Raw genomic sequence first — 18,671 nt, 5'->3', positions numbered from 1 at the left:
AGTGATCCCTGACTCTGATCTGCTGTAGACCATCCTTTCCCATCTTCAGTGGCGTTCTCAGTAACCATAGATATCACAACATCTCCCTGTAACTGAGTTTCTATAAACTCCTGATCCTTTTAGAATGCTGTAGAAACCTGTTTCCCTCTTTTAGTCCTTCTCACTCTTATTCTTTCCAGCTCAGTGTGTTTGATTCTGCTGCTTCTGTGCTGAAGTCTCTCTGATATAATGTCTAGAATAGGAGACTGTTTTCTCTATCAGCATGAAAAATGCACAGCAACAGTTTTGAACTTCTGCATTTTATTAAACTTCATCAAACAACTTTATTGTACAGCAGAAAAGATGAAGGACTACGTAAGCAGGAGATGATCCAGTGTGTGTTGATGAAATCAGCATTCTTTCACTACACACTAAACTACTGTTTCTATTCAGCACTGCCAAGTAATGACTGTTAGTTTGAAGAAGAGCAGGATGAAGGTGGAGCAGATCTGATCAGGGTCAGTCCGTGCATTCAGACTTCTTCATCTTTTTACTGGTAGCTTTTGAGGCAGCAGACACTTCACATGTTATGTCTTTATCTTTATCCCACTCTGATCTCTCAATGCTCAAATAGCTGCTCAGTCGGAATTTCTTATTGGGCTGCTGCTCTGCAGAGCCAGTGGTCACTCCACTGCTGACCGGGTTTCCGCCCACCAGCCAACGAACATCAGCAAAACCAGTGGACAAGTCACTGACCACACACACCAGAGTGGCTTTGTTAGACTTCAGCTCTTCACTGGATGGAGGGAAGATGGTCAGAACAGGAGGAGAAACAGCAGAGTCTGATTAAAGAGAGAGGAAGAGGACGAAAAGATTTAATAAATAAAAGGAATATCAGAAGAGAAAAACAGATGTTTAAGTTTGACATTAATTTACATTTAAAGACAGAAAAAGCAGAATATTTAGAAAATGTTTTAATTTTATTTATTTTTCTGGATATTTAAATCTGACAAACAAAAGAAAGTTAAATTAAGTAACAAAATTCTAATTAACAAAAAATTAGATCAATTTAACAGGTTATATTTCATCAGTGTCACCCAAAAATCTTTTTGACATTATTTGAAACTGGCAATTACTTGGAATAAAATACTTTTTTGAAAAATAGTAGTTATTTACTTCCAGTTTTTCCTTCTCCTGTAAAGTTGCCATATAGGAGATATTAGGTTTCTGTAGAACAGCAGTAATTTGCTCAACAGAAAAGATCAGCACCTAATAAAGTTCAGGTCATTTGCTGACCGATGCTGCAGTTCCACTATTCCATGTTGATCAATACTTTATTTGTTTTCTAAACTGATATTTTTGTATTTGTTTAAGGAAATATACTTTTATTAATGTGTGTTATTATTTCACTGAAGTTCACTGAGTATGACTGTAGACTACTGTACTCTTTTCTTTGTATTAAATTAAATAGATCAAATAGATTTCAGTTATCAATAATTCTGTACAAATTGATTTAAAACAGATATTTTATAGAAGGTATAATTTTACTTCATCCACAATCAATAGAATAATTTCAATAAAGAATGTAAATAACGCAGCATATTTGAAATCATATTTTTTTCTCAACAGACTATAAAAAAACTCTACAGACTATAAAACACACAGTAAACATTCAAAAACATTTGAGGATAGTTGAATGGTTTAATAATCATATTACAAGCCAAGCTTTTTACAATTAGTCAAACTATTTTCACATTTTAGGTAATACTTGAATATTTAATAAAATATAAGTGAAGCAGTGTAATGTAGATGAAGAGAAGTGTTTCTTACCAGTGACGATCAGCTTTGTTCCTTGGCCGAATACCACAGTGCTTCACTTCATATCCTCACCCGTACAAAAACCTCCTCAGTTTCAGAAGTGAAAGTAGCGGAACTGAAACGTCCTCTAGACTTCAGCTCTCTCCTCTACTGTCTATGATCAGCACTGAGTCCTTCCACATCCCATTTCCCTCTCTGTGAACTCCACATCTCTGTTCTCCTGGGGTTTCTTCACACGTCCTGCTCAAGAGAACTGCCCCTATTACCCCCACCTTTCTGCTCCAGCTGAGAAATGTGCTGAATGAAATGGAGAAGTGAAGGTGAGCAGTGAGGAGGTTTTTGTCACGCTCTCAGTCACTGTGATACAGCTGAGCTAGCAGAGCTGTCCCATGTTCCACAGTAATACACTGCAGAGTCTCCTACCTCCACATTACTGATTATTAACTGGTAGTCGATGTTTGAAGAGGCTTTAGATGTGAAGCGTGCAGATGGAAAATCAGCTCCATAGTATCCAGGAGAGCCATCAGAATAATGAATCCTTAACACAAACTGAGGAGCTGCTTGTGGAACTTGTTTATACCAGGAGACACTATTGCTCTCATACTTTGCAATGTTACAGTCCATGCTGACAGTTCTGCCCTGGTCTGTCAGAACTGAAGGGATCTGTGTCAGAACTTTCTGTGAACTGACCCCTAAAACATAAAGCAACATTGGAGCTGATGATCATCAATATCATTTTAAACACAACCAGAAACAAACAAACCCATCAATGTAAAGAGAGAAGCAGGAGGAGATCTCTTACATACCAGAGCAGGGAGGAGAGCACAGAGGGTGGCCAGCATGATGTCTGTGTGATCAGCAGAGTGATGAACAGAGTGGAGGATGAAGAGAGGAGAGAGTGGAGGAGGCTTTCATAAGGAGCTGAGGGAGGGGGCTGGATCCCACATCAAGCAGTCAGCTTTGACTTTGGTCACTGAACTGGAGATGAATCTCTTGATATGTGAAATACGTTGAGGCATAGGCTCCACAAAACCTCACAATTTGGCTCTTATCAATACCACTCAAATTCTCAAACTTCCAACACATCAACTTTAAGAACTGACTGCTTACTTGTTGCCTGATTCCACTCCTTTTACATGTACAGTTGTATCCATCAGTGTTATTTACTTCACTTATTAATGCTTTTGCTTATTAGAACAAACTAAGATGCAGGACTAGAAGACATGCTAGATAATGCACTTTTTTGGTTCCTTTACTTTTACAGTTCTGATCTTTCTTATGAACAGTAATTTATACAAATACCTGAAAAACTCATTATCTAGTTCAACACCACACATATAACACTGCAGTGAATCACGTGAGAGAAAGCATGATTTATTACTAAGAGCAAACAGCTTTTCGGCAATGGCAGCCTTGCATGACGACTCATGGGATATGATTCTTTAGCATAACCTCAAACCATCAGCTAATCAGCTGGAATGTAGTGACAATTAGACCCTAAACATATATGGATTGGAATGGATAAAGCAGGCTTATGTTCAGCTCTTGAATGGCCTTCCTAAAGTCCTGATCATCAGGCAGAAGAGGTGGAGTATGTATAATCTACCAGAATACACTTGATATTATTCAAAAACACTGTATCACCTTCACTTCTTTTGAGATTCTCTACAATAATATATCAAATCCAGCCACCAATAAGAATGCATTCACACTAACAAATATTTATAGGCCTCCAGGGCCCTTCTCAGAATTTGTAAAGAATTTTGTGATTTTGCTGTAGACTTGGCAGTGTGCAGCAACAAAGTTATAACAGTAGGAGACTTTAATATTCATTTTAAAAAAGCAGACGATCCATTATCAAAGGCGTTTGCATGGATCTTAGATTCTGTTGATATTATACAAAACTTAACTGCACCCACACATTACTGTAATCATACCCTAGAGTTATTCTTGACCCTGGGTGTTAGCATTGATCATCTAAATATTCTACCTCAAAGCTCAGTAATATCAGACCATTATCTAAATCCCTATGAGCTACATCTTAGGCAAAATGTTAATTTGTCCCCCCGCTACTGTCTAAAGCGTGCAATAACCCCAGTGACTGCTGTACAGTTTACTGAAAACCTCCCAGACCTGTTGACCTTAGCTTACACTCCATCAGACCAAACATAGCTAGATAAATTAACATACAGTCTAGAAAACATCCTTAGATCAAACTCAGACAAGTGGCACCGCTTAAATGTAAAATAACAAGGCAAAAAAAAGGCTCACATCGCCGTACAATGATTATACTCGTATCTAAAAACAAACAGTGAAACTAGAGCGTAGGTGCCGGACGACCAAACAAGAGTTGTTGCATTCTGCATAAAAGGACAGTCTTATACATGTAGAAATATAGAAATATAGTCAATATAGAAAGGCACTCATTAATGCTCACTCAGCATATTTGAAAAATAAAATAGAAAACATTAGACAACAAATCTAACCCTCCCTATTAAATCAAACACGGCTGTCACCTGGGGTAGCTGTTTAAGAACATAACTGGAAGACTTCTACCAACTTCCACGGCCAGAACTAGAAAAAAAATATTTCCTCAGCAAACTGAACAATCTGTACACTCGACCCAATTCCCCAACACGAGTTTTGTTTTGCTCTGTCCCTGTCTGAAGCCCTGTTTGTCCCCTGTTCATCTGAAATCTGTCTCTTCCCAGTCCCAGGTTTGTTTTGCCCCAGTCCCAACTGTGTTGCCAAGTTTATCTTGTTTATCAGTTTCGTCCCTTAGTTTGCATAGTCTACCCTGATTTATCCCTTGTTTGTATTTTCACTCTTGTGTTAGCCTGCCTTTTGTTTATTAAAGTCTTACATCGTCCATTCCCTGCAGGTGTTTCCTTGTTTGTCATGGTCACGCCTGACCAGGCATGACCTAACTTTCCCTTGATCCTAGTGTATTGTCAAATTCAAATTGATAATTTATACCAAAGATATTAGAAAGAGCTGTGGCCAAACAACTCTGCTTATACAAAAAAAAAATGACATGTTAGAGAAATTCCAATCTGGATTCACCCCCCATCATAGCACAGAAACAGCCCTAGTGAAGATTACAAACAATGTCCTTCTTGCTTCTGAACAAGGTTACGCATCTTTATTAGCCCTACTCGACCTCAAAGCAGCCTTTGATACAATAGTTCACACTATTTTACTAGAAAGATTAGAAAAAATGGTTGGAACCACAGGAACAGCCCTACAGTGGTTTAAATCATATCTAACGGAGCACTTTTAGTCCATAAAGATTACACAACAGTAAGATATGGAGTTCCGTAAGGCTTTATTTTAAGGCTGCTATTATTTACATTTAATGTTACTACTGGCCTTAGTTAATTTCCATTGTTATGCAGATAACAGAGAGCTTTATATATAAGCCAAACCTGATATAGATAAATCAAAATTGAGGATGGTGTAAAGAATCTGGAACTCTGAATGTCCCATAACTTCTTTCTTAACAGTAACACAACTGCAGTTCTCCTGTTAGATCCAAAAGACACTAGAAATGAATCATCATGATTATTATATGATTATGAATATGTTGCACACCAGAGCAGTTCAACAGTATAGATGGTTTGGTAATTGTTTATCAATAATTTATTGTCAATAATTTTAAAAAAATATTTCTGACCAGAGGAGGATGGGTCCCCCAAAGGTTTCTTTCTCCAGCTCTAAGGGAGTTTTCCTTGTTGCTGTTGGCTTGCTCACTGGGGGTCTTATGTTATTTCTTTTATTCTTTTACTAATTACTAATTATGTAAAGATGCTTTGTGACATCAGTTGTGCGCTATACAAATAAATTGACTTGACCTGTCCTCAAATGTGAGCTATGTTTACAGAGCATGTCCGTGTCAGGAAACCAACAAATCTACCAAATCTGCCAAGAATATTAATGAAGAATTCAAATAGAATATATCCAGAAGCTGATGTCTAGTCAACTTGCTAAATGGAGCTATGACATTACAGAATTTTGGGAGAAGACCTATGTGTGCGGTTGAGAAACACTGCCCTAGGCTAATGTATTTTGTTTTTTGGTCAGAGAAGATTAGATTGGTTATTTTACTTTATTTATTTTGTAGATATATTTTGACTCAGGTCAGGAAATGGTCAGGTTTTGTTCTGTTTCTTTCTTTGGTATCATCCAGCATGATTCTCCTAGTGTTGTACTAGAGAACCCAGCACTTTTAAAACGTGTGAGTGTATGTCATGCTGGCTAGGCGAGACAAGGGAACACTCGCAGGGACAGTGCAATGCAAGATAATGTATTTAATGAGAGAACCAAACAAACGAACCAAAACAAAGCAAGGCAGCAAAGTACAGGGTCCAAAAACCAGAAACAGAAAACGAACTTGGGACAACAGAAATGGGGTTAAACCTAGGAAGACTACCTGAGGCTGGAACGTAGCCCGGGAGCAAAGCGAGAAGGGGCAAATCAAATGGAGAGAGGAAGACTAGAACATAAAGAAACAGGAGAAACTAGCAAAACCAAACCTCACCCCAAAACCGCGCTCGTCAGGCGCTAATAAACTGACGCGACTAGAATACGAGGGAACCGGACGCCAAATCTCAGAGAGCGAACTCCCTCTGAATGTGAAATGGCTCTTTTAGAGTGTATACTATCGAACACCATACACTCTCCTCGAAGTCTCGTGACATGAAGCCAACCATACAGCTTGGCGTCGCAAGAGTAATTCTCGGCGACGAGACCATTGCGTTTGCTCCCTTTGTACCCCAGCTCTCAGGTGAAACAAATCAGGACTCATAACGGGAATGAACAACACATGAACTGAACAGAACGGCGCCGCTGGGCTGACAGTGTACAGCTTTTACCAGCTCTTAAAACAAAATGCCCCAAGTAATTCTGGGATTCTGCTGCATTTCTCATGTTTCCACTGTTGTCTGAAAGCAGAAGTGAATGTGAGCAGTGAGGAGGTTTTTGTCATGGTCTGAATCACTGTGATACCCACTCACTAACAGAGCTGTGCCATGTCTGACAGTAATACACTGCAGAGTCTCCTACCTCCACATTACTGATGATCAAAGTGTAATCTGATTGAGAGGAGTGTGTTGATGTGAATTTAGGAGAAGAGAAGCCAGATCCATAGTAAGGAGAACTGTAGCCATGATAGTTCCTTAACACATACTGTGGAGCTCCTCCTGGAACCTGTTTATACCAAGCAGCAGCACGATCAGTAACAGTCCCCAGATTACAGTGCATAGTGGTCTTCTCTCCTTTAGTCAGTGTGAGAACAGGGGGCTTCTGTGTCACCACAGTCACACCACTGACACCTGCAATAAAAGCAGCATCATGTTACATTTCTTCATGCTCACATTAGATGTAGGCAAGTGCTGAGGAGCTCCAGTGCTGTGAAATCTTACATGAGAGAGCAGTGAAGAGAGTGCAGAGTGCTGGCAGCATCTTGTCAGTGTGTGATGCTCTCTGTGCTGAGTGAAGAGATGAGCAGCTTGAGGAGCAGATAAAGCAGAGAGTGCAGGGACGAGCTATAAGAGAGTAAGGAGGGGACAGAGGGAGGGGTCAGCTGACTACACACTATATGTGACCTTCTACACACTCTCATGTGTGAAAGGATATATAAATGATTGATGATCAGATATCTCCTGTATGGAGTAACTTAATGAGACTGGTGTTAAACAGCAGTGTTGAAGTTTACATCAGGACATATTGTGTATTAATGATATTTATATTTCTTAGATAAACATATATTAAATATTTCCATTTAAATTTTGTTCTCTCAGATTAAAATCATTTAAACCAGTAAAACGTTGAGTTTGTTTTTCTCTCATTCTGAGACTATACACAGAGAAACCTCCTCATTTACATGAAGCTAGAATTACAGAGAGCTTCCAGCAGGTGTATCCTGAGTGAGAGAGGAGGTACACACTGATTAGTGAACCGGATCATCTCTTGGGGGAATCTCCACGTCAGTGCACCTCTCTCTGATCCTTCACTGCCCTCTACAGCCTCTCCTCTCACATTCACTTTAACAGAAATACACTACAGAGTCTGTCAGTCAGATAAAACAGCAGAGGGAGAAACACTGAGTCCAATAATCTGATCATACTTCATTAATCAGCTTCATCATTCATTCAACCAGTAGATTCAACTGTATTGAAGTGAATAAAAGTCTTGTAGAATTATTAGGACTAAATGAAACAGGGAGAGATGTGAACAACAGCACAGCAGTTCAGATTCTCAGGCACTGCTGAGTAAACCCCTCTCCTGCTGAACAGTAGACTGCAGTTCACACTTCTGCTGACAGATGGAGCTCTTCACAACATCACCAAATCCCGCTCCCCTCCGCTTTATTACCCCTCCATACCAGCCCTTCTTCATTCACTCCTTTTAGTCCAACTAACTGCACATCCATCAGTAACTCAGATATGATTGAAATCAACTACGTCCATTTTCAGTGACATTAACACTGATGATCAACATCCCAATATCTCACATCCTCCCACTGATCAAACTCATAACCTGCTTATCAATATCTAGAAGACATTTCCCTCAGTAATCTCTTATCTGTGTGTGTTGGATCAGTTCCAGTAAATCTTCAGTAAAGGTCTCCCAGTGGTTTGATCTGAACTTCAGTCTTTTAGCTGGTGTTCAGTTTAGTCTGAGTCTGAAGATCTGAATCTCTCACAGGAGAACTCCATTTGAACTCACTCTCTTTACTGCACTTGTCTGGACAGTGATCCCTGACTCTGATCTGCTGTAGACCATCCTTTCCCATTTTCAGTGGCGTTCTCAGTAATCATAGATATCACAACATCTCCCTGTAACTGAGTTTCTATAAACTCCTGATCCTTTTAGGGGCAGTGGTGGCTAGGGGCAGTGGTGGCTCAGCGGTTAGAGCGCCGGGATATCGATAACAGGGTTGGGTGGGTTCGATTCCCGGGCTCGGCAAGCTGCCACTGTTGGGCCCTTGAGCAAGGCCCTTTACCCTCTCTGCTCCCCGGGCGCTGGAGTTGGCTGCCCACCGCTCTGGGTGTGTGTGTGTACTCACTGCCCCTAACACATGTGTGTGTGTGTGTGAGTGTGTGTTCACTACCAGATGGGTTAAATGCGGAGGACACATTTCGCTGTACAGTGTACAGTGACAAATACGTGCACCTTTACCTTAGAAGGCTGTAGAAACCAGTTTCCCTCTTTTAGTCCTTCTCACTCTTATTCTTTCCAGCTCAGTGTGTTTGATTCTGCTGCTTCTGTGCTGAAGTCTCTCTGATATAATGTCTAGAATAGGAGACTGTATTCTCCATCAGCATGAAAAATGCACAGCAACAGTTTTGAACTTCTGCATTTTATTAAACTTCATCAAACAACTTTATTGTACAGCAGAAAAGATGAAGGACTACGTAAGCAGGAGATGATCCAGTGTGTGTTGATGAAATCAGCATTCTTTCACTACACACTAAACTATTGTTTCTATTCAGCACTGCCAAGTAATGACTGTTAGTTTGAAGAAGAGCAGGATGAAGGTGGAGCAGATCTGATCAGGGTCAGTCCGTGCATTCAGACTTCTTCATCTTTTTACTGGTAGCTTTTGAGGCAGCAGACACTTCACATGTTATGTCTTTATCTTTATCCCACTCTGATCTCTCAATGCTCAAATAGCTGCTCAGTCGGAATTTCTTATTGGGCTGCTGCTCTGCAGAGCCAGTGGTCACTCCACTGCTGACCGGGTTTCCGCCCACCAGCCAATGAACATCAGCAAAACCAGTGGACAGGTCACTGACCACACACACTAGAGTGGCTTTGTTAGACTTCAGCTCTTCACTGGACGGAGGGAAGATGGTCAGAACAGGAGGAGGAACAGCAGAGTCTGATCAGAGAGAGAGGAAGGAATAAATTATTTTATAAAAATGTAAAATAAGAAAATCAGAACAGTTTAAGTTTTTATATTAATTTACATTTTAAGTCAAAAATATGGAGAAAATGAACTTGAATAATTTAAACTTTTTCTTGGTTTAATTTACTGGATATTTCAATATGACAAATGAGAGAAAGAGAAATTAAATAATCATTTAACAAAAACTAGATCAACATTTATTCAAATTTAACAGATTATATTTTATCACTGTAACCCAAAACCTTCTATCTCCATTGTTTTCACTTTATGACATAATTTGAAACTGGCAGTTGTTCTTTTGACAGAAGTTCATGATGATCAGACAAATACAACAAAAAAGGTCCAGAATTACTTGAAATAAAATAGTTTTATATTTGCTTCCATTAAAGGTTTTCCCATCTCCTGTAAAGTTGCCATATTGGAGATATTAGGTTTCTGTAGAACAGCAGCAATTTGCTCAACAGAGAAGATCAGCACCTAATAAAGTTCAGGTCATTTGCTGACCGATGCTGCAGTTCCACTATTCCATGTTGATCAATACTTTAGTTGTTTTCTAAACTGATATTTTTGTATTTGTTTTAGGAAAGATAATTTTATTAATATGTTATTATTTCACTGAGGTTCACTGAGTATGACTGTAGACTACTGTACTCTCCTCTTTGTATTAAATTAAACAGATCAAATAGATTTCAGTTATCAATAATTCTGTACACATTCATTTAAAACACATATTTTATAAAAGGTATACTTTTAATTTACCCAGAATCAATAGAATCATTTCAATAAAGCATTTGACTAAAGCAGCATATTTGAAGTTTTCCACAATCATATTTTTTACAGAAAACTCTGCAGACTATAAAACACACATTTAAATGGTTTAATAATCATATTACAAGCCAAGCTTTTTACAATTAGTCAAACTAAATCCATATTTTAGGTAATAATTGAATATTTAATAAAATATTTGTGAAGCAGTGTAATGTAGATGAAGAGAAATGTTTCTTACCAGTGACGATCAGCTTTGTTCCTTGGCCGAATACCACAGTGCTTCACTTCATATCCTCACCCGTACAAAAACCTCCTCAGTTTCAGAAGTGAAAGTAGCGGAACTGAAACGTCCTCTAGACTTCAGCTCTCTCTTCTACTGTCTATGATCAGCACTGAGTCCTTCCACATCCCATTTCCCTCTCTGTGAACTCCACATCTCTGTTCTCCTGGGATTTCTTCACACGTCCTGCTCAAGAGAACTGCACCTATTATCCCCACCTTTCTGCTCCAGCTGAGAAATGTGCTGAATGAAATGGAGAAGTGAAGGTGAGCAGTGAGGAGGTTTTTGTCACGCTCTCAGTCACTGTGGTACCCACTCTTTAGCAGAGTCATCCCATGTTGCACAGTAATACACTGCAGAGTCTCCTACTTCCACATTACTGATTATTAACTGGTAGTCAGTGCTTGATGAGGTTTTAGATCTGACACGTACAGATGGAATATCAGCTCCATAATCAGTAGATACTCCAGTGTAAAGTAATGTCAACAAAAATTGAGGAGCTGCTTGTGGAATCTGTTTATACCAGGAGACATACTGGTTTTCATACTTTGCAATGTTACAGTCCATGCTGACAGTTCTGCCCTGATCTGTCAGAACTGAAGGGGTCTGTGTCAGAACTTTCTGTGAACTGACCCCTAAAACACAAAGCAACATTGGAGCTGATGATCATCAATATCATTTTAAACACAATCAGAAACAAACAAACCCATCAATGTAAAGAGAGAAGCAGGAGGAGATCTCTTACATGCCAGAGCAGGGAGGAGAGCACAGAGGGTGGCCAGCATGATGTCTGTGTGATCAGTAGAGTGATGAACAGAGTGGAGAATGAAGAGAGGAGAGAGGGGAAGAGGCTTTATTAAGAGCTGAGGGAGGGGGCTGGATCTCTTTAACCAATTGGCTTTGACTTTTTCACAGAAAAGAATCATAATCTCCTAAGAATTCTCTGAAGTGTTTAAAAACCATGTTTTCTTGAAGTTTGCCAAATGCACTTTTAAAGGTACAACATGGTATTTAATGTCCAGTTTTGTACCTTAATGATACACTACATCCTCTTTCCCAGGTGAAAGTTTCATTTTTGTACCTTTGCATAACCAGTGAAATAAATGGGTTCTAGAGTGAGGCTGTATGTATTGAGACAGTTGAGACAAAAGGTTTTGATGTCTTTGTAAAGATAGGAAGGTGGTACCTTGACGGTACACCACAGTGATTAGGAAAGTACCACACCTAGTACAGATTTCATACCTTACTTCTTACGTTCTTATGTGGTTATTGTACAATGTGATAAAGCATGATTGTCTGGGACCTGGAATAATTCACTTTGAAATAATTCCATAATCAGTGTCATGACACATCCAGTCTGATTGACTATATATATATATATATATATATATATATATATATATATATATATATATATAGAGAGAGAGAGAGAGAGAGAGAGAGAGAGAGAGACCTTTATTAAACGTCAGATAAAATTTGATCTGGATGACAGAAATGTAAGATATTGGTTAAATTATGTAGAAGATTATATTGTAAATCCAAAGTCCTATATGGATTTAATGGAAATGTTTGAATGTTGTTGTTTACAAATGATGCCTTTGAAACTTGTCCAATGAAAAGATGATCTGAGGGAATTAACATTATTTTAAGCAGAAGAAGGGAGTCTTTCCTACAGTTGCACTTCCAGTGTGCAAACCTTCATCTGAATACATTATAATGACTCTAATTGGAGTGTTGGTCTGCAGTGTTATTTTGTGGGTATCTCTAATGTTGATTCTAATGTTTAGATTTTAATTTTACTAATAACTGAACAAATATGAGACTTATTTTAAACATACTATAACCACTTAGAGCAGCAAGGCTTATTACACACTAAGGTGTGTTCAGTAACTACAGAGACCTCTATACAAACTGGTGGGGCTATTATTATTATTATTATTACTTATTTTTTGGTAATAGAAGTTTGTAATAACACTTTTGATCTGTAGGCTATTTAAGGGGCTAAACTACAGAATAGTGTGGAAAATTTAAACACTGCAATTTCATCCTACAGTCCTACACACAAACCTTTGTGTATGGTTAAAATTGTCTCGATGTAACGGTGATGGAGTTTACATATTATAACCATTCACTATAACATGCAGTACAATGTCAACTAATATTAGGCTATGATGGAGTTAAAAAAAGAACTGATTGAAACCTGAAACCCTACCACTGTCCTTTTCTTTGATATAATCTACATGAACCTTGTTTGATTTTGCTGCTCTAAAAACTGATCTGAACCTCACAGTTAATCACTGAGCTAAACAATTTCTGTAAAGTGAGTCTCTTGAGTTTCTGTTGGTCATTCTTGTGTCTGAAAGCAGAAGTGAATGTGAGCAGTGAGGAGGTTTTTGTCACGTTGCGAATCACAGTGACACATGCTCACTAACAGTGCCATCCCATACGTGACAGTAATACACTGCAGAGTCACCTACGTCCATGTAATTAATGATCAAGTTACAATCAGATTTAGATGAACATGTTGATGTGAATTTAGGAGAAGAGAAGCCAGATCCATATTTGGTAGAACTCCAGCTTTGGTAATTGCTTAACACATACTGTGGAGCCCCTCCTGGGACCTGTTTGTACCATCGAGCATCATAGTTTGTAAGAGTCCCCAGATTACAGTGCATAGTGGTCTTCTCTCCTTTAGTCTGTGTGAGAACAGGGGGCTTCTGTGTCACCACAGTCACACCACTGACACCTGCAATAAAAGCAGCATCATGTTACATTTCTTCATGCTCACATTAGATGTAGGCAAGTGCTGAGTAGCTCCAGTGCTGTGAAATCTTACATGAGAGAGCAGTGAAGAGAGTGCAGAGTGCTGGCAGCATCTTGTCAGTGTGTGATGCTCTCTGTGCTGAGTGAAGAGATGAGCAGCTTGAGGAGCAGATAAAGGAGAGAGTGCAGGGACAAGCTATAAGAGAGTCAGGAGGGGGTAGAGGGAGGAGTTACTCATCTACACATATTATATAGGACCATCTAGACATGATGCTATATATGTGTTGGTCTTAGGTGCAACAGAATACGCTAGTGAAGAAGATTTTCTCATTTCATTTGAATCATTTGAATATTAGAATATGATTTACTGACAGACATGCTCTCTTCCATTCACTAAATTCAGCTCTACACAGATTAGAGGATAGCACGGACTGTGTGGGGTAAAACTTACAGTCTGGACTAGAGTCTAGTTGTGGGTGGAACATAGATGCAGGTTTAAGTGTAGTTTAGCAACACATACAGTATATATTTTGAAATGTGTTGTTGGAGACAGGTTTTAAAGAACTTAGCTATAAACCTATGTTCTATGTAGTCTTATAATTGTGTTTGAGACATTGAATATTCATCTGAATGTTAAACTGATTTACTGTAATCTTATTCTAACTAAACCATTGCTTCAGAAGTATGAAACTGATTTAGCAGGATTAGTAGAAGCAAACATTAATGAGAATGATGGTTAAACAAACATGTTTTAGTAGCCATGTCTCATGCTTAATGTCTCTGAAGGGTGGAATTTAATTGGAACCTGGAAATCAATGTTTTAAGTTTTAAGTTTACAGCAGATTCTAAAACACAAACTCAGACTTTCTGTCTCTCCATCATTTCTAGGAAGACTTCTAGCCATTCCCAGTGTCTTCTTAGTTTCAACACTTATTGTAGCTATAGGTGTGGCATTCAGACCAAAGAATAACAGTTGTTTTGAGAGTTGAGAGTTGTATGATTATTAAAATAAGGTTGAGACAATTAACAGACCCAAAACAAAACCATAATCAACAACAAGTTAGTCTAATAAAGAGCTGTGTGAACTTCATTAACCTATTTTACACCAGAATCAGAACGACTGTCTGTGTTGTATCAATGATCAATGATGTTCTCCTGTCTTATATCTACACCTATAGAGCTGAAATGCTGTGCTTTGTTCTGATAACTGTACAAAAAGTAAAGATCATATAGGAAGTGTGAAAGACTCTCTAATCATCTTATTGTGACATGTTTATGTCCCTTCTTTCCGCTCACAGTTCAATCATATTTATATTTGTACATATTTTACACTCAGTTGAGACAGATAAGAAAATCAGGGCGCAAGGCAGCAGTGGCTAAATGCTATTTCCCAGTTTTCTGTGATGTAATAGAAATATACTCAGCATGTGCGTAAAAGAGTGTCTTTATACCTGTAGTGGAAATTATTTAAGCTTTGGTGGATTCAAGTCTTGATATAATGGAATACTGAAGCATGAAGTCGATGGTCCTTTCCATTTTATAATCATAAAGTCATCTACTGACTCCACTCACATTCATTTTATCATATAAGGTCATTTGAACTCACATTTAATGATCGCTAGTTTCACTGAATATCAGCTGATTTACTGAAATTGTGTTCATGTGTTTTAGACTCTGTCTCTGTCGGCTGTGTGTTTGAGGTGTGAGCTGAAATGAAGTCAGTCTGGAAGCAGGAGGATCTTACAGGAGTGAACTCTTTCAAGAAAAGCTTCCTCTTACACACACATACACACACAGACTGAGATCAGAGTGCTCACTGTGTGTTAACGTATGACTGAGTGTGTGATAAAGTGACATATTTTATTACTTTTTATTTATCGTCTTTGTCTTACATTGTACCATGTACCATATTTAGGAGAACTCCATTCATGATAGTTCACTAACACATCACTTTTCCTCTTTGAATAAAATTTTAAACCATTAAAAGGTTGAGTTCAGTTTTTTTCACACTGAGATTTTGAGACATTTACATGAAGCTAAAATTACAGAGAGCTTCCAGCAGGTGTATCCTGAGTGAGAGAGGAGGTACACACTGATTAGTGAACTGGATCATCTCTTGGGGAAATCTCCACGTCAGTGCACCTCTCTCTGATCCTTCACTGCCCCCTACAGCCTCTCCTCTCACATTCACTTTAACAGAAATACATTACAGAGTCTGTCAGTCAGATAAAACAGCAGAGAGAGAAACACTGAGTCCAATAATCTGATCATACTTCATTAAATCAGCCCCTCCAAAGGAATCATCTGCCCATCCAATTAAACCTCTGAAAACAGATCTCAGTTATAGTTATTTTTAAAGCGTTCATTATTGGTCCTTAAAGATGATTTTTTTTCTCATTGTTAATGAGCTAGCGCTTGGCAGGCAGCTGCCTGACCCTGGGTATCATGTTCTGTTGTGTTGTAGCCCACTGACTGATTATTTGCTCAGACTGGTTTATTTGCTTAAACGAAATTGATTTAAGTTAAATTATTTTTCCCTTTTTCACTCTTCAAAGGCCTTGGACCTTCCTAAAGTAATTAGATGCTGTAGTTGTGTTTTTTTTTTTTCCCAATTAAAATAAGCATTTTTTTCATATCTTATTTGGCAACATTGTAATTGGAGATATGAACATAAGCACAGCAATTCAGAATTCTGTCTACTTAGGTACCATAATCTCACATGGGTCATTTGTAATTAGACCCTTTGATCACCAATCACACGGACTGGTAAACATTAAAAGAGTATACTAAGCTAAAAAGCAAGAGTGAATTGGATGGTTGGGGATTTCTCTGAGTGAATTATGTTTACAGAATCACTGTTTTATTTTATATATACAAATATGTTTCCTTTAAAGTCAACTCATGCAGCAGGCTTTTGTAGTACTGAAGAATTTAGGCCCTGACAAACAATTATGGTTTATTTTTGAGCACAACATCATGACGCACAATAAGCACAAGTCATTTGTGTTTGTAGTCTTTTGTTTGGTATAATGGGAGGAAACGGAAAAGGCCAAGCTTCTCATAAACTGTCTCTGGCCTTCAGTGCAACTGTCGCTGCTTGAAGTCCCAGCAACAAATGATAATATCTGACTTTTTTTGTTGTTGTTGTTGTTACGCCCCCAAATATGATTGAAGACTGTGATTGAACAGTGATTACATTTCATTGCATTTAGTTTTGGCACAGTCGAAGCACCACCCAGAGGAACAGTGTTGTGAGCTGCTGACATTCCAAGCTGCCTTGTGTTCAGTCCTGACACAGTCCTGACCCTTCAGTATGTTCTGTTAACAGGCTTGCTCACCTTAAATCAATGCAGTGGGTGTATTACTTTTCATTTTCCATCTCATGCAAGGCTGGACTTGGGCAAAAATTGGCCGTGCCATTTTTGGCTCAGGTTGGCTCACCACAATTGATCATGTTTGCAAGAAAGTGCCATGGCCAAGTCTACCTTTGCAAGTACTCCAGTGTATTCACTTGCGATTTACTGACTCCCCGGTGATCAGAGGTGGCCATGCAGTACAAACACATTATGTTCCAATCATTTCAGCACTTTTATCAAGGTCATGTAATGCTTTTATATCATTCCACTGTCATTGTGAGAATGTTTCCATCAAAATTGTGGGAACGTTTCCTGTTGGCCGGGAAGAAAGTTGTCCTTTGCTCATTTTCAGGCAGATCTGGTGGGTAACGACTGGCATTTATATTGCATTTATAATTGTTACTACTGTGGGATAGCTAGATCTCCAGCAGAGAAAGGATTTTTGATTGTTTGGAGCTGCCATCCATTGAGCACCTTCGTGTAGCTCAACTTCCCTAACAACTACATAATTGAGGAAATTGCCCTTTCTAACTCAGACCCATCCTCCTCCACTCAACTATTCAAAAAATTAAAAATGATGAATTATGAAAAGGTCACTGTACCACAAAGACTGTTTTACTGCTCAGCTGTGCAAAATAATCATAATATAATTTAACCAACATAATCATAGTAGTGATGGTAAGAATAATGAAAGTAACGAAGGTGGTCAGTCTGGTGGGTGGGCAGCTGGTCTGATGCAGATGCAGGGGTGCCCAGCGGTCAGTCTTCCAACATGTCAGAAGGTATATTTCTAAAACAACATTACTTTTATTTCATTTACATCATATCTATATCTTCATCTATAGGACAGTACAGGACTTTATCTTAAGCATAAAGAGGTACATTTACTCCCAGTTCCATTAGAAACAACATTATCAATATAAAGTGCAAACAGAACAGGGCCCAGGACTAAGCCTTATGGGACACATTTGGTAGTCAGCACCAGTCTAGTACTGCTATCCGTCCATGAGGTAACTATGAAAACATCTGTAGGTGATTTGATCAAATCCAATACTAAGAAATCCTAAAAGTACTAGATTATCCACTGCATCCAATGCTTTTGAAAATTTAAATGTATCAGCATTTCTTCTTTACTTAGTTGGAAAGGCTTTTTTCAAGTCTTTACATGCTGGTTTTGTTTCCCTCCTATTCTGAAATGACTCAGATTAGCTTTCTCGTTTACATAAAGCTAGAATTACATGAACGTTTCCAGCAGGTGTATCCTGTTTGTGAGAGGAGGTACACACTGATTAGTGAGCTGAATACATCTCTTGGGGAAATCTCCACAGCAGTGCATCTCTCTCTGATCCTTCGCTGCCCCCTACAGCCTCTCCTCTCACATTCATTTGAACAGAAATTCACAACAAAGGCAATATGATAAAGCAGCAAAAGAAACATTATGATCCATGATTATGACCATTCACAAATATATCCATCAATATATGTATGTAAGTAATATACAATTACAAACAGTAATGTTATTATGTTATTAGGATAGAATTTAGATGTAATTGCATGGTAATAATGTAGGTTTTTCTGCCCTATACAGCACCCTCAAAGAAAAATAAGTCCTCACTTTTCATATTGTCAAATAAGACATGTCATTATTATTGGAATCCCTGGAAACTTTTCCTTATCTTGCCATGCTATTCGATGTCATTATAATTCATCCTGGCATTTTGGTACAGTGCATTAACACTGAGAACATTTTACATATGTTTTTTCTTCAGATTATGTTTTGTTTCTATTCTATGTAACA

General features: G+C 38.5%; 1 protein-coding gene and 1 gene segment (V, D, J or C); both read right to left on the bottom strand.

The window, feature by feature from the left end:
• Positions 1-283: 283 nt before the first annotated feature.
• Positions 284-3,469, bottom strand: LOC140574257 (Ig lambda chain C region-like). The segment is given in 4 exon segments: positions 284-821; positions 1,810-1,843; positions 2,164-2,489; positions 2,604-3,469. Coding segments are annotated over 3 exon segments (615 nt in total).
• A 5,672-nt stretch (positions 3,470-9,141) lies between these two features.
• LOC140573778 (immunoglobulin lambda-1 light chain-like) lies at positions 9,142-13,708 on the bottom strand. 2 transcript variants are annotated; one of them, XM_072693335.1, is made up of 4 exons: positions 13,591-13,708; positions 13,173-13,500; positions 10,713-10,753; positions 9,142-9,679 (listed from the first exon to the last, which is right to left on the bottom strand). In XM_072693335.1, exons 1-4 carry the CDS (start codon positions 13,628-13,630, stop codon positions 9,357-9,359), a joined length of 732 nt encoding a protein of 243 aa, XP_072549436.1. In that variant the 5' UTR covers positions 13,631-13,708; the 3' UTR covers positions 9,142-9,356. The 2 variants fall into 2 exon arrangements, 1 of the variants encoding a protein (XP_072549436.1); XR_011980683.1 differs by lacking the exons at positions 13,173-13,500; positions 13,591-13,708 and adding an exon at positions 11,500-11,567 and having other exon boundaries at positions 9,589-9,679; positions 10,713-10,997.
• Positions 13,709-18,671: the final 4,963 nt, after the last annotated feature.

Source organism: Salminus brasiliensis, chromosome 12, assembly GCF_030463535.1.
Source record: "Salminus brasiliensis chromosome 12, fSalBra1.hap2, whole genome shotgun sequence".
In the NCBI taxonomy this organism is placed as follows: domain Eukaryota; kingdom Metazoa; phylum Chordata; class Actinopteri; order Characiformes; family Bryconidae; genus Salminus; species Salminus brasiliensis.
The sequence above is the reverse complement of the archived record's forward strand: the minus strand, read 5'-3'. Positions and strand labels throughout refer to the sequence as shown.